This window comes from Lepisma saccharinum, chromosome 7 (genome assembly GCF_977018435.1).
Source record: "Lepisma saccharinum chromosome 7, izLepSacc3.1, whole genome shotgun sequence".
In the NCBI taxonomy this organism is placed as follows: Eukaryota; Metazoa; Arthropoda; class Insecta; order Zygentoma; family Lepismatidae; genus Lepisma; species Lepisma saccharinum.
Genome location: NC_139235.1, coordinates 71,877,912 through 71,893,462, shown reverse-complemented (window position 1 = coordinate 71,893,462; position 15,551 = coordinate 71,877,912). Strand labels below are relative to the sequence as shown.

The following is a 15,551-nucleotide window of genomic DNA, read 5'->3' as shown; positions in this document are numbered from 1 at the left end:
TGCAGCTGATGTCCCGTAGGGATGCAGCTTACAGGCGGTATAAGTCCACACTCAAAGCAAACCTGGAATCAGTACACGATTATTTCGAAGAATACCGCATTCTTCGGAATCGGTGCACCCAGGAAATACGAAAGAGAAAGTTTTGCTTTGCGGGACAACTATTAAACTACAGATCGCAGCCGAAATCGCTGTGGAATAAACTTAAAATGTTCGGCGTTGGGAAAAAATATGATAGTAATGAAATTGTTGGCATCTCCACAGAAGAACTAAATGGCCACTTCCAAAACGTATCAGGTATAAATCCTGAAATTAAGAAACGTACAATCGACTCCATAAGTGTTCATAAAAGCAACAACAACAATAGTTTCGATTTCTCTTTTATAACGCATGAAAAGGTCCAAACTACAATTAATAAAATCAAATCCAATGCAACCGGAGCAGACGAAATTTCTATTAACATGTTAAAGTATATCGCTACCCACATCTCACCCGCAATTGCAGATATTTTCAACACATCCCTGTACACTGGCACATTCCCAAGCATTTGGAAACTCGCTCACATACGCCCCCTGGCTAAAAGCACCAACCCAGTAAGAGCTGAAGATTTTCGACCGATCAGTATTCTCCCAACTTTGTCAAAAATATTTGAAAACATCGTTCACGAGCAAATTTTTAACTATGTGCAATCGAAAAAATTGTTAAACCCCTTCCAGTCCGGTTTCCGCCCACATCACAGCACCAGCACAGCGCTCATTAAAGTGGTGGATGATGTAAGGTCGGCGATGGATAAAAGATATTTGACAATGCTAGTTCTCCTCGATTACAGCAAAGCCTTCCAAACCGTAGACCACGATATCCTTCTGGCGAAATTGTCATTTTATTTCAACTTTTCCCAACCCGCTGTTGACTGGGCTCGCTCATATTTAGCAGCCAGACAGCAACGCACATTCGTTTCTGACAATAAGTCGTCGTGGCTGCCGACGAATTGCGGTGTACCCCAAGGTAGCGTCCTGTCTCCGCTGCTGTTCTCCATGTACGTAAATGATATATCTGGAAACTTTCAATCAACAAATTACCATCTGTACGCTGATGACGTCCAATGTTATTTGTCGTTCCCTAAAACAAGCATCAATATGGCCATCAAAGCCCTAAACGATGATATTATGAACGTCTGCAAGTGGTCTCAGGCAAACGGTCTGCGAGTAAATGCTGAGAAAACGAAATGTATTTTAATTGGCTCACGTCAGCTCATTTCCACAACAGAGAAGTCCTCCATCCCTGACATTCTTGTCGAAGGAAACCCCATTTCGTTGTCACTTTCGGTCAAAGATCTGGGAGTCGTTGTGGACGAAAACCTCACCTGGAGTGACCATGTGAAGGCCATATGTAAAAAATCCTACGCAGCATTACACTCGCTGTACCGCCTTAAAAATATTTTACCACAAGAAGTAAATAAAACACTCGTGGAGTCCTTAGTTCTGTCTCATATAGACTACTGCGACTTGACATATATTGACCTCAACGGTGAACTAGCAAGACGTCTACAGCGAATACAAAATGCATGTGTGCGCTACATTTATAATATCAAATTTTTTGACCACCTGACCCCGGCTTTCAAGGACCTAGGCTGGTTCGACCTTTCCACTCGCCGCCGCTTTCACGCTCTTACAGCGCTCTACAAAATAGTAAACTCACGAGAGCCGTCCTACCTACTTTCTCGATTTCAACCCCTAAGTTCAGCACACACCTTTGCCACCCGTTCGAGAGACAACTCTCTGCTGGTCATTCCCTCCCACAAGACAACGTTTTATGGAAATTCCTTAACGGTCACTGCTACCAGAGCGTGGAACGACCTCCCCAACGACATAAGAAACTCTTTTTCTCTTCTCCAATTCAAATCAAAATTAACAAATTATCTTCTGGAGTCAACTTACCAGAACTGAAAACAGGGAAATAAAATTAAACCTTCGTGTAAATTGGTAGGACCAACACCCACCGACTTTTTCTGTCATTTGAGTATGTTTGTTGTGTGTGTGTTTATGTTTTACGTGTATTTTTTTTTTTTACTTTTCTTAGTGTGTATGTATTTTTGTCTTTATTTTTTATGTTTTTTGCGTCTTTCTCTTTTATTTTTTCTTGTGTTTTTCTTTTTTTTTGGTATCTCAATGTTCTTAGTTTTTTATAGATTTCATTTCTTGGTATCTTAAATATTTAGTTTTTTATATATTTAACATAGAGTTTTAGCTATAAAAATAAATTTATAAAATGTAATGTAGAGATGGTTAAGTGGAAGAAAAGGCTTGTGCCTTAACTTCGCCATCCAAAACAAGGAATAAATAAATAAATAAAGATATTTCGGGTCCGTCTCTTCAACAGACCTGGTCGTACATACTACTGGTATTATCGTATCGTCTGCAAACCATGCTCTATTGTAGTGCGGAGAAATTCGTTTTGACGCCTCGTTTCGACGCTACGAACCCTGCAAAATGGTAATTCTGTTATCCTGCAGCTATGCAACCACGTGTCACTGATTCACTATTGACACACGGGAGACTCGGGTTCGATTCCCGGATTTGGTGATCACACGTGGGAATCATCCCATTAATGTTCACGCATAAGTGGTTCTGGGGCTCATGCAGCCTCTTATCAATGCCGTGTAAATCCAAAGATATTGTAAATAAAAATTTGAACAAAAGATAGCGCTGATGGTTCGTAATCCATTTGAACGACTGTTAAACCTGAACACCATGGCGTATATCTAACACGCTGGATTGATTTATTGGTTTATTTTACTTCGCTTTTCTGCCACTTTTGGCTAACCGCGAAGATGAGGATAAGTGACAATATGACGAAGGGTCACCCACCCAGATCCAGGTCGGGATTCGAACCCAGGACCTCTGACGTCGTAGGCTAACCACTCCGCCACGGAGGTGGGCTTTAACCAACTGGAACTGCGTCTGTTACTGAAGTGTGCCTTGAATAGGAATAGAAGCCTGAACTCCTTGATTACGAGGCAGTAGCGCTATTCTCCGGACGGGTAACAATCCCTATGTAAATTCAGTGACGGCAACAGAGGGTTGCAAGGGCATATTTTAGGGGACTTTGGGGTACGGCCCCACATATTCTCGATCTCGGCCATTTTAGTACCCAATGAATTGAGGCTGGGTGAGTCTCAGAGCCGCTTTATGAGGTGACAAGGCTGGCAAAATTCCGACCTTAGATCTCTCACTCCGGGAATCGAACCCGGGTCTCTGGCGTGACAGTCAGACGAAATGGAATAGAGCAGAATAAAATAGAATGTGTTTTTACTTAAGCAGGTGTGTTTCGGCCACTTACAACCAACCCTTGTCACTGATACAAGGAATTAATAATAATAAAATATAAAAAAGCATAATGATCATGATAATACAATAAAGATAATATAAAGATTATACAATGATAAAATAATAATACATTGACTTGATTAGTATGTATACTGTGGAGTATAATAAATAATAAGCCATTAGTAGTGCATTGTGTGTGGGGGAGGGGGTTATAAGTATGCGTTATGTGATGTGTAAGTACAGGAGTAGGTACAGTTGGATCGATAAGTATTACCAATCAAATTGTCCATCACCATATTTTTTCTCTTTGTTATATTCAAAGATATTTTCAAGAATTGGAACAAAACACAAAACAAGCAGCTGACTGCACATAAGAGTCCATTGCTTAAAAACAAGCAGGATGCAAGTGAAAAATCAATTAATATAGTCGTTGATAAATTGCCGAGCAATCCCACTTAGTTTAAATTAGTATAATAAGAGTGGAGAGAGTGCAAAATAACCACCCAGGACCATTACTTGACAGTGTTTTAGCAAATGTTTTTAAGTTTTTTGTAAAGAGTAGCCTAACTGAGCATAAAATTGTCTTGTGAAGCAAATTTTGACAAACAACCGTTCGGCATAATAAAAACCAATGCGCGTTGACTATTCTTTATTGATTAACCTGCATGCACGCCCCTTGTTTTTAACCGATTGCTTATACGGTGTCCTTGAACTTCCAAGATTGTTATCTCAGATGGATCCGTTTGAAGAGTGACGTAGGGGATCAATTACCAGGGCTCGTGGCAGATTGAGCGAACCCATTCCCATGTCCTGGCGCCCTCCCAAGCCAAGCAGACAGCGGGTGTAAAATCCCGAAGACTTGGATGCCCGGAGTTGCGTCCCCACTGCATCGATCCGGGGCCCGGAAAATTGAATTAATAGACCGCACGCCTGAATCAAATGAAGAAGGATTAGCGAGTGTAAGGCTACGCCGCGGGTGTAAATCCCTTATCACTTATCTCTCCCTGGACCGATTCAGAACACTGTGAAACAAAGTAGCTGTGCAATGTTCCGGGAATCTGTGGAGCAAGGCAGCGCATAATGGCAGAGAAGGGGGGACATCGAGATGGCAGAGGGAAGCAGTACACGCTGCTGGGAAGGATGGCAACTGCTGTCGCTTCCCCCTCCACGCAATCCCGTTCACTCACGTGTTCATTGGTGGAGCCGTCTCGCGTCGCTACTTGTGCAGAGACTGGTTTTCGTTCGCTTGCTCCAAAGATGGCTGAAACAGAGTGTAGTAACTCGAGAGGTGACGGGATTGCGTGGAGGGGGAAAGTGACTAACGTTACCAACATTCGCAGCAGCGTGTACGGCTTCGCTCCGCCCACTCGTTTTCTCCCCTACTCTGCCTTTATGCGTGACCTTGCTCCACATATTCCCGGAATAGAGTACAGGAACAGAGAAGCAAGAAGCTATACAAGTTGAAGAACATTGTACGGTGTTTTGAACAGAACCAATGACTGACGTATACTGGTGGAGCTACAGTCATCTTCGAAATTTTGAGAAAAATCAATATTTTCACATGAAAGCAATAAAGAACTCGGGCATGGATGTTCTTTATGAGTGTCCCTTCATCAATTTCATCACATCAATCATCCTCATCTTCGCGATTATCCAAGAGTGGAAAAAAACAGTCAAGTAAACCAAATCAATAAATCAATCAATAAAAACTCGGGAAAAACCAAAGTGGTAAACGAAACCTCTCTCAAAACGAACCCCGATGATCATTTTCGTCTTTTAACAACTTTCAAAATTAAGGTTATTTACAAAATATGTTATTTATTGAGTATCCTGATCCTCCTGTACGAGTAACGCAGACCCGTTCGAAAATAAACCTGTGTACGCTACTTCACCCCCTCCCCCCACACACGCATATCCAGCACACATTCTAGAAGTGAGACATCTTTGTTATGCATTTGAAGCTTCGGAACGAGTCACAACTCTCGAAGCAGCCAATTAACCCAGCGAGCCGCTGACGTCATCTCAACCCAGAACCTATCGCTAAGCCCCTTGCTCAGGTTCTACACGCCCACTACGCTCGCTAGACAGACTCACGCAGTCCTCTGGAGATGTTCCGAAAGTAATTCGACTACCATGGGTGCCGCTAGAGGGCTCGAATCGGAATCCTTCATTTCAAGTTATAAAAGTAGGTGAAAGCTTGTTAGTTTAATAATTAATAACGGGAATTAAGTTCAGTTAGTTCCGAACAGAATACCCGAAATAAAAACCGCGTTAGATAAAAAAAAAATGAGCATGAAATAGAGAACCATATCATGCTTTCACGTTCAATCAAGCATTTAAACGAAATAATAAATGGTTCGACAAAATTTCAAATTTTTTTCCTTAACTTGACCATCTTGAGCAATCTGAGCGGGTAAAATTTGCCTTAAGCCACCAGAGGACCTGCACCACAGAGGACAGGTACTTCACCGAAAGGTGTATATCTCAAAGGTGAGGCGGAGAATTAAACCAACATTAATGTTAATAAAAATAATGGACAAATATGATCACCTTGTCAGCAACTAAAAGCACAAAACACACGAACGTGCACAATTTGTGAATATGCAATGTATAATGATGGAAGTAAGCAAGAATTCAAGTTGCAAGAACATTATTCATAAAACCAGTGGCAGTTGCCCCCTCCTACTTTTTGCCAATTTTGACCACCCATTATGCAAAAGCTTATCTACCAAGACAAAGAAAACTGTCCTTGCCCTCCTCCCCGCAGTTTTGGCACCTTGCACCCCCCCCCCCAAAGTAAGTTTTGGAACGCAATAAAAGTGAAATAACGCGCTGATGAAAATAGTGGTCTTGGTACGTTTTGCACTGAATTATAGATGTCAGCTCTGTGCAAACTCTAAATCTGACTTGCTTTAGAAGTGGCGGTTGGTTAACTGTTAACCTTTCAAAATGTTACTCATTACATTCTTTGGAGCATTTCTGAAAAATCCTGAAGTTTACAGGTGCCACCGTTCCCGAGATATTTAAAATAATAAATATCCAATATGGCGGACTCTTTTCAAGATGGCGGCCATCAGTTCGCAGATGTCGATTGGCTACTCGACTGGACATGTCTTAAGTGGTATAACAATTGATACTACGAAGTCCCATGCTTTTATCGAAAAGTCAATGATTCCGGACTTAACCGCCGGACTGTGATAAAGAGACACTTTTTGGGTGATGTCCTCCATTTGGAGACACATTTTATGGCGCATCTTTTATTAAAATATATTGAAACTGATATAGTTTTAAAGCTTATAAATTAGGCTACAACTTTTATTCAAAACAATTTTTTTTTAATTTAATTTGTTCAAAAGATACAAGCCAAAAACCTCAGAAAGTACTAGAGAAAATTCACTTTTTGAAGATTTTTTTTAAAATTACGACAAAACCACCAACACTATCGAAAAATTATACAGAATCTTTTTTGTAGCCCATCTAATGTGGAATACGACTAAAAAGGATTGCCTGCCTACGACCATTGCTTACGGAGATATAGGTCAATAACTGAGAGTCTGCGAAATTGATGTTTGGGGGGCGGGGGGGGGGGGGAAGCGCCGCGAGGAGGGGCGGGGACTTTTGGGATTTTGTACTACTAGTAGTGTTCTAACAATTGACCAAAATTCAGCATTTACGGAATTATTCCAGACATGAAACCTTTATTGACTGGGCTATATGCACTATACTCTGAGACTGTTAATAAGTTGTATTGTTTCCAGAGAGAATACAAGAATTACTGAAGTATATGTATGCGCTTGTTCAATCTGATTAAATATCTAAATGCAATAGCAGAATTAAGAATAAATTATTGTTCATCTGACCTATCGTAACACGATTAAGTCTGATTTTCATCATAAAACAAAACAAAAAACACTACATATGCTGACCATATTCAGAAAAAAAACCTAAACAACGTGACGTTTCAACTTTGGTTTTAAGTCTAAGGAACTGATTGTGTTGAAACTTCATGTTGTTAAGTATTTTTTTACTGAGACATAGACTGCCCTGTTGAACATATGTAGTGTATTTTCATCTGCCCTGTAATAAGTTTTGAATCTTTTTCTTCCATTGCAGGAAATTGTAAATACCACGCCTTCTTCCCAACAGAACAGAAGATAAAATCGGATCCATCTTTAGATCAAGTAATATTAAGTAAGTACTTATTTATTTCAAGTAATTCTAATAACTTTAATCTGTAGAAGCATATAAACTAACACGAATTACAATTAATAATATAACTGTAACCAAAAGTTTTACAAATAGTTTATTTGCACTTCATAGTTTTAGTTTTACCTTTTACTTCGCTAGGGTAATCTTGACTATGATAAAATAGGCACTTAGGAAATAGATGAGAGAACGAAGTAGACGAGAGAGACGAAAACGAGTCTAGATACGTCGAGACGAGACCGAGAATGAGACAAATCTATGTAAAACCGAGAAAAGACTTCGGCATGGTATTTATAAACTTATTCTAAACGAAATTTCCTTTGCAAATGTGACTTCTTCAGAGATATCAAACGGTACTTTAGTATAGTAATTAGGTATCTCGTTGGCATCTCATTCTCGTCTTCATTTTTACAAGTCCTTCTCGGTCTCACTCGTCTGGAATTTCAAGAGGAGATTGTTCCACCTGTAACCATTATTTTGAAATATGTATTTTCGTCATGTGTTACAGTAGCTGCAAATGTAGCTAAAATAAACAATGTCAATCATAATTAACTTGTTTACACCCTTGTTCAGTCACTTGTTACTGTTACAGTAAAGTGCTAATCAAGAATAAGACCACTGATATCTTTTCTATAAACCTAAGGGAACTCAGTAAAGCCACTATTAACACAATGACCATAAATACATCATTTGTTAATGAAATGGTATGCTAAAAGTTGCAAGCACAAACACATTACAGAAAAATACATGAATAGGTATGTATTTACTATATTCATGGTACCTGTAATTAGGTTGAGTTCTTCAATAAATAAAGAAATAGTACGACTAAAACTTGTATATGACAGAAATACTCCCCCAACAATTCATTGCGAGCAATCAAGCCAGCCGCCATATTTCGGGGAAACAGATCAGATCATGCGGTGAAAACATGCCGGGTAAGAATTGTGCGTATGATCTTTACCAAAGTGAATCAAGGTATGATTATCACTATCATATATGAAGTGTGTGCGTCTAAAATATTGCAAATTTTCTCGCTGTAGGAGGGCTTCTCATACGCGAATCTGTTTGCCAGACTTCATGCTGTTTCTTCCCAAAATGCACTGCGTGATGACGTCAAGTTGAATATTGTCAATTGAAGAGGTTTACGTAGAATATAAATCAATCTGTCCTTTTGCAATACTGAAAAAATTAAACATGGTTTACTGCTGTAATTTAATATCCACATATATTAACTCGATATGCGAGGGCTGCGGCATAAGTCATGGCAACCATTTTTTTTTCTCAAATTAAAAAGGTGGTACCATACTGTTCCACGGCAAGAACAGAGTTCGTGTATCAAAATAGCCGTTCTTCGAGAGAGAAATGCCACAAAATGCCACAGAGAGCTGATGGAAACTGTGGGGGATAGTGTCCTACCGCAGTATGCGCCTCTTTTGTTCTTGCATAATGTATACTTTCAGACCTGTGTCACAATGCTATCTTTAAGGATGTCTTGCTCGCTTCCCTATCCTACACTTGGTACACATGATATGCATTGTTCATATGTTCATACATTCCACATTACAATAAACTGCCCACACCCATTTGTATATTTCGGATTTTCGTGCAGGTTCAGCATTCTAGCGTAAAAAAAATAGTTTCCATGACTTGTGCGCCCACCATCGTATTTATTAGTTGTGGCAAACATTCACATTGTAATTGCGTTTGCTGTTATCTGGCGCATGTGACTTTATTCCTATTGTGACTAACAAGTTTGTTTACTTTTTCCTGCATCCTGAAGTTTGCAACACAACTAATTTGGAGCCCACAGAGACAAAGAAAGTGTGTGCAGGTATTTCAATAACTTTGTACGTAGCAGTGCACTGTGTAAGCATGTTGTTATATTTCCTTGCGAAGCACTGATTCCCACATAGCTATTCCACATCATTCCCTTGACGATTGTCCCATCATACCTATACCATATTGTCCGACATTTTGTGCATGAATTATCTAAATATTTCTGATAAAAGGTTATATATATACATGTTGAACCATCGAACAAATCTTGTGTTCATGTGACATATGTTGATGTTTCTCACAAATTTTGCACTCAACGGCAATGATAAAGTGTTTTTTTTTTTAAATTAAAGCTTGACAATGATGATTAAACGTAACACATGTGTGTGGGAATTAATTATTTAACAAGTGCTAAAATTATGCTATTATTCTTGCAATATTCATCGGCCTTGATGTGACGTCGCATATTCGTTAAATTATTTCAGCTGCATAAATTTCACCTTGGATTTTATTTCAGATTATTTATTTGTTTGTCATGTGTTGACAACTCTCTTTTTAAAATTATTTGGTTTTAGGTTTGTTGACAATTCATCACACTTTTATTTGCCCATATCGATTCAAACCCTTCGCTTGGTTGATGGGCAAATATAGAAATTATATTTGTACTGCAGTGTATAGCAGGAAGATACCATGCGATTCAACTAGCGCAAAATTGTCAATGGCAAAATCCGCTGCAACACACTTCTTCAGGAATTCCACTTTGGAATGCCTATGCGCACAACACGTCATACAAATCTATTTTACACAGAAAAACATAGTCTGGAAATTAAACAAAAGATTCCTCTTCTGCAGCGTTCCCTCCAAAAATATTACCTCCCAGCAAGTGTTGATACTGTACTCAGAGTATGTCTCTTGGTCTTCCATCAGAAAAAATGCTGGTAAATAATTTGAAACAGTGAAATTTTTCGTTAACATTTTTTGTGTTAATTTGTTACTTTTAATTTTGCTCTTCCCATTGTTGGCAATTTCAGAGTAAATTGACAATTTTACCTGTATCTGAAATTTTCTCAATAAATAAATAAATAAATAAGCAATATCACATTGGGTATACTTATAGACATATATAATGTTCATATCACACTTCAATGTCATTCAATTCATACTATTTTTCTCTTGACATTCTTATCAGAATCCATTGGAACTGTAGGTTTGTTCATAAAATCAATGTTGTTTGATGTGTAGATATTTTCTTCATAGAACCCAGTGTGGGTCATACATTAATTTTATTCCGAATATACTCTGATTTATCTGTATATTTAACTGATACAATCTTATGTAATTGAAATGTACACATTATTTGAATTTCACAGCTGCATGGATTATGATTATCAACACCTTACTTTAGAATTATTTCCACTTTTTTCACCTAGTTAGTTTTGTGTAAGAAATATTAAACTATAGGGAAGCTGATATCTTATGTGTTATATGTGTTATATGTGTTATATGTGTTATAAACTGATAAGTTAGTTGTATTTATATATCTTTGCTTGTATGCTAAACTGTTTTGCAGTTAGAAATGCAATTCGCCATCATTCTTGTCGTGTTATTTATTGTTTACATCCTTGTGATTTATTTATACTTCTTTCTCATTAACAGATTACAGCCGAACAGAAGTATCGTTTGCAATAATTAGCATGTTCCTCATGCTGATGGGGTTCTTCTTTTCCATTTATACCTTTAGGAATCCCCGGTATATGTTCAAGAGACTTGCAGGCGGCATACATTTCATAACAGGTAAGAATTGCTAAAACGGGAATATTAGCATATTTAATGACTGGTTTTCACATATTCCATAGGAAAACATGTAACATGTGCATTGACGTACGCAGTATTCGGGGCACAAATTGTAAAGGTGGAAATTATATAGCTGAGTTCTGGAGTAAAAGATTTCATAATTACAATTATAACCTTTGTTTTAAAAGTTGTTCAAAGTCAAATATGGCAGTTAAGATCATTTTAAGGGGGCTTTCAGTGATCATTTTATTCTTTCCAGAGAATTAACTGCTTTCATTTGAAAATTTTAATTTTCTCAATTTTTTTTTTTGGGGGGGGGACTGTAGTCCCCCTTGCGTACGCCAGTGAACATGTATAATTTTACAACTCAACACGAGTCTTACCATAACTGATTGAAGTGCAGTTTTTAATGGATTTAATTAATACAACTGATTTTGTTGTTCCAATGTAATTTGTGTTCTTAATATATTTTAGCATGTAGTAATTTTATTGTGTTTTTATTGTGTAATTTTTAAATTATATGTTATTTTTCTGTTATATTAAACTGTTGAATTAGGCATGTATGGTGCTTTTCAGAAGTATAGCTTAATCCAAATACTTAAATAAAGATATAAAGAAACCCAAGAAAAAATGCACAGTTGTCTAGATTTCTTCTGAGTATGAGATAAACCACTTGCATTCTGACCTTAGTCACTTGTGGGAGCTGCTTAGAAGTAGTGGTGGACTTCGGTTCTTACTTATGTTATTAAAAGAAAAAAATAATAATAGTGGAATAAAAGTAGTTGATTGATTGATTTTTTTTACTTTGCTACCGAATGACAAATTTATAATGAAATTGTTTCATCTCCATTACAGAACAACTACCTAATCTCATTTCAGGTAACCTCTTAAAATCAACTTAATTGCCATTTTTGTATTTGAAAAACTTTAAAAACAAAGGTTAAAATTGTAATTATGAAATATTTTATTGTATACTTTGAAATCAAAATTTGTGTTGAATGCAATGAATGCAATGCAATCTGAAATTTCAATAATTAATTATATCATAAATACCTAACCAAACAGCTTCTTCAACAGATCAGCCTTTGCAATGATACAAACTTCCAGCGCAATGCTGACAAAGGTCTAATCCCAATTTTAAAGGTCTCTCCTGGAAAAAAATGAAAAAATTGGACATAGAAGATTAACATTCTCAGCGGACGACATATTAATATAGTGAACATTCACATGTGCATTTTTGCAAAACTGAAACGTTCTTGTTCTTTTCAGCTGGAACAATACTAGTTGTGATTGAAGTCTTAGTGAATTCTGTCTACTACGAGAAGAGAAATCTACCCTTTACGCACCCGAAAGGAGCAGTGTATGACTACGGGTATTCCTACATGATAGCCTGGCTGGTTTTCCTCATCTACCTAACTTCTGGTATTTCGTTTCTGGTCTTTTCAAGGAAAAGAAAGGGCAACAAAGCACCAACAGAAGAGCTAGCAATGGCGGACGAGCCACAGATTATTGGCCGATAGAACATTGGGGAATCGGGGCATGAAAAGCATGATGAATATGCTCTTTCCAGATACAACTAATGAGCAATTGTACCATTGTTCTTCCGGTACATGTGATGAAGCTTTGTTGAATACAAGATAAGCTTGCAGGTGTGAGAGTTAAAGCTTTTGCAAAAGAATATCCAAAGGTTACTGATCCTACAAGTACTCAGTACTGTCCTTTTCTTCTATAAGCGACTAACATCTGTTTTGTGCCTTAAATCAGTGCTCTGTTAGCCTAAAGGTTTTCAAATTAAGATAAGGTGATGAAAAACACAATGGTAGCTTATGCAAAAAGAACTACAACGTTGTGAAAGCTCTTGAAAATGTATGTCAAGATTGTGTGTTCAGTTTCTTGCATATCGATACATTATACCTAATTATAATGAATGCATACATTCTTAAGTACTACATACAATGTTTGTTTAGAGGCGTTATGAAAAAAGTAATAGTTTCTTAAGGAGGTACAAATATTGAAAGATTAGAGCAATACAAACAAGCTGTCTTTTCTTCACACAGGTAAGTTTTTTTTGTTACAAATATTCAGCAATGGCTAACCACAAACCAAGGGTGAAAACTAACGAATTATTTTTGCATATCACATCAAGATGTATCGAGTTACATCTCTCCTACAAAAGACACAATTTCTGTCAACTTGTATGCGTCGAAGTATGTTTTTTATTATTATGTTTAACAATAGATTTATTTTCCATTCATTAATGTCATTTCTGTTTTTTTGTTTGGGATTGTTGTTTTAGGGACTAAATTACGAAAGGACAAAAAAATAATTGTAATAAGTGTAAGAATGGAATGTGGATTGATTGTGAGTTACATAATGTATTTTAATCATTTTACTTATTGTTTCGGACCAGGGATATACACATTCAATAAAATTCTTTAAGAACTCCTATTTCCAGAAGACTACATTCGAATTTGTACCAAATATTTTTTTTCCGTTACGTGAATTTATTTTAAAGTTTCGGTGCCTAATGTTTACATCCACTACGTAGAATTAACAAAGAATCAATATTTAACGTAATTATTGTATGAATTAGATAAATATAAACCCAACATTCTTTCTGTAGCTATTAATACTGCAGAATATTAATAACTATTATATTCTGCAGATCAGAAAACATATATTGGATAATGTATACATAATGAAACATTACAAAATTGTGTATAAACATTGATGAGGAAAATTAAAGGTTTGTTTCAATATTTATAACACTTTTAACTCTTTAGAATATAATCTGGGTGTACATAAATATTCAAGTAGCAATATTATTTTGCTAAGGTTACAATAATGTCTGTGCTTAATAAACTCACTTAGATTAATTGCTGAAAGTAATAATTCGTTCCAGCTATTGTTCAACTGTAAGTTGTAACATTCTCTGAACTATCTGTGATCTTTCTGTTGAGTAATATTGTTATTTTTTATTACTCAGAAGTTGGTATTTACTCATGACGTTTTAATGCATGTTTGTGTATCTGAAGTATTAAAATAAATCTCTTACTTCGTGAAATTTAACTAGTTGGTATTGTTCGCTAACGTCTCTATTGACACAGATGTTATCCATGTTAGAATGTAGTTGGAGTTTTTTAAAAAGAAAATAACAAGGGCATCTATATAAATATCAAATATAAATGTACTAACAACTTGCTTATGTATGCTTGCCAACAATTTGTACCGTGTCGAAATTCGTTGTTCTGTTGTTCATTATGAATATTAAACAAACAGGCAATAAATATTTATATGGACACATTGTAAAATATTGTTACCACATGAATGTACAATGTACAATGTGAGCAGTTCATGCCATGTATTTAATAAACACCTGTCACCCACATAGTCTCACAATCAAGATTAGGTAACATTTGTCTTTGAAACTGATTTAACTATTAAATACCAACTTCTGAATGTTGAACTGACCTGTCAAGATATTTTTATGATCTTTATAATATGACGTTGACATATACATCTTGTTATTCTGTTATTCAAAGGTGAAGTTTTCTTCAATTTTGAAGGATTTCCTTGTCTCGCATAACTTTACCTTACACTTGACATATTTCCTTGATGTTTATTCCATTGTTTCCGTATGTAATTGAAACTTTATTGTTACGAACAAAACTTTCGAAAAATTATAAGTGTGTTTTATTCCTTGTACAGTGGGATCCATGAGTATTACCGTGCAAATTGTCCATGACTATTTTCATTAATTTCTCTCTTACATCGTGTGTGTTTTTAAGCACTGGATTTTTATGTATGCTGGCGCAGATGTTGTCAACAGCTTGTTTCAAGTTTTATTTTAATTCTTCAAGCTCTTATTGGGTCAAATAAAGTGGTGATGGACAATTTTCACGGTAATACTCATGGATCCCACTGTACATTCATTCGAGTTAGCGAGTAAACTACACTGTAGTTTAAGTTTGATCGCAGGATTCAACCGTTTCGTTGATAATGACGAGTGGATATAATAGTTCTGCAGTCTATAAATGGAAGAAGTGAGTAGTATTCACCTGCAGACTGCAACCGCAGAACTCTACGATTAAAGATAATTGTGAGTAGAGAGTTCCCATAAACTAAGATTAGAGAACTAGGGTTTTATAAAAAATGATGCATGTGATCAGTGTTGTACTCCCACAATTTTCACAGTGCATACGCTGAGGTTCGTGAAACGTTAAATAGAGGTTATGTTTCCATTAATTTTCGATCGTGTTCCAATTAAATATATTGTGAAACCATTTAACTTCTACAAAAAGTAGAAGGTTGTTCCTTTCATGGTAGGGAGTAGATGTTTATCCATAATTTTTATAAAAGAGGTATATTGCAATAGAGAAGGCATTTTAAAATTAATATTATATATATATATATATATATATATATATATATATATATATATATATATATACA

At 36.4% G+C, this 15,551-nt stretch overlaps 1 protein-coding gene across 2 annotated transcripts in view; it reads left to right on the top strand.

Moving 5' to 3' along the window:
• Positions 1 to 14,776, top strand: part of LOC145989913 (voltage-dependent calcium channel gamma-7 subunit) — a 131,017-nt gene extending 116,241 nt beyond the window's left edge. The window contains exons 3-6 of one of the 2 annotated variants that reach the window (XM_083125416.1): positions 7,437 to 7,514; positions 9,310 to 9,360; positions 10,962 to 11,099; positions 12,369 to 14,776. In XM_083125416.1, the coding sequence (XP_082981542.1) occupies positions 7,437 to 7,514; positions 9,310 to 9,360; positions 10,962 to 11,099; positions 12,369 to 12,619 (518 nt within the window). In that variant the 3' untranslated portion in view covers positions 12,620 to 14,776. The remainder of the gene's footprint in view (positions 1 to 7,436; positions 7,515 to 9,309; positions 9,361 to 10,961; positions 11,100 to 12,368) is intronic. The other variant, XM_083125417.1, reaches the window with a different exon arrangement.
• Positions 14,777 to 15,551: the final 775 nt, after the last annotated feature.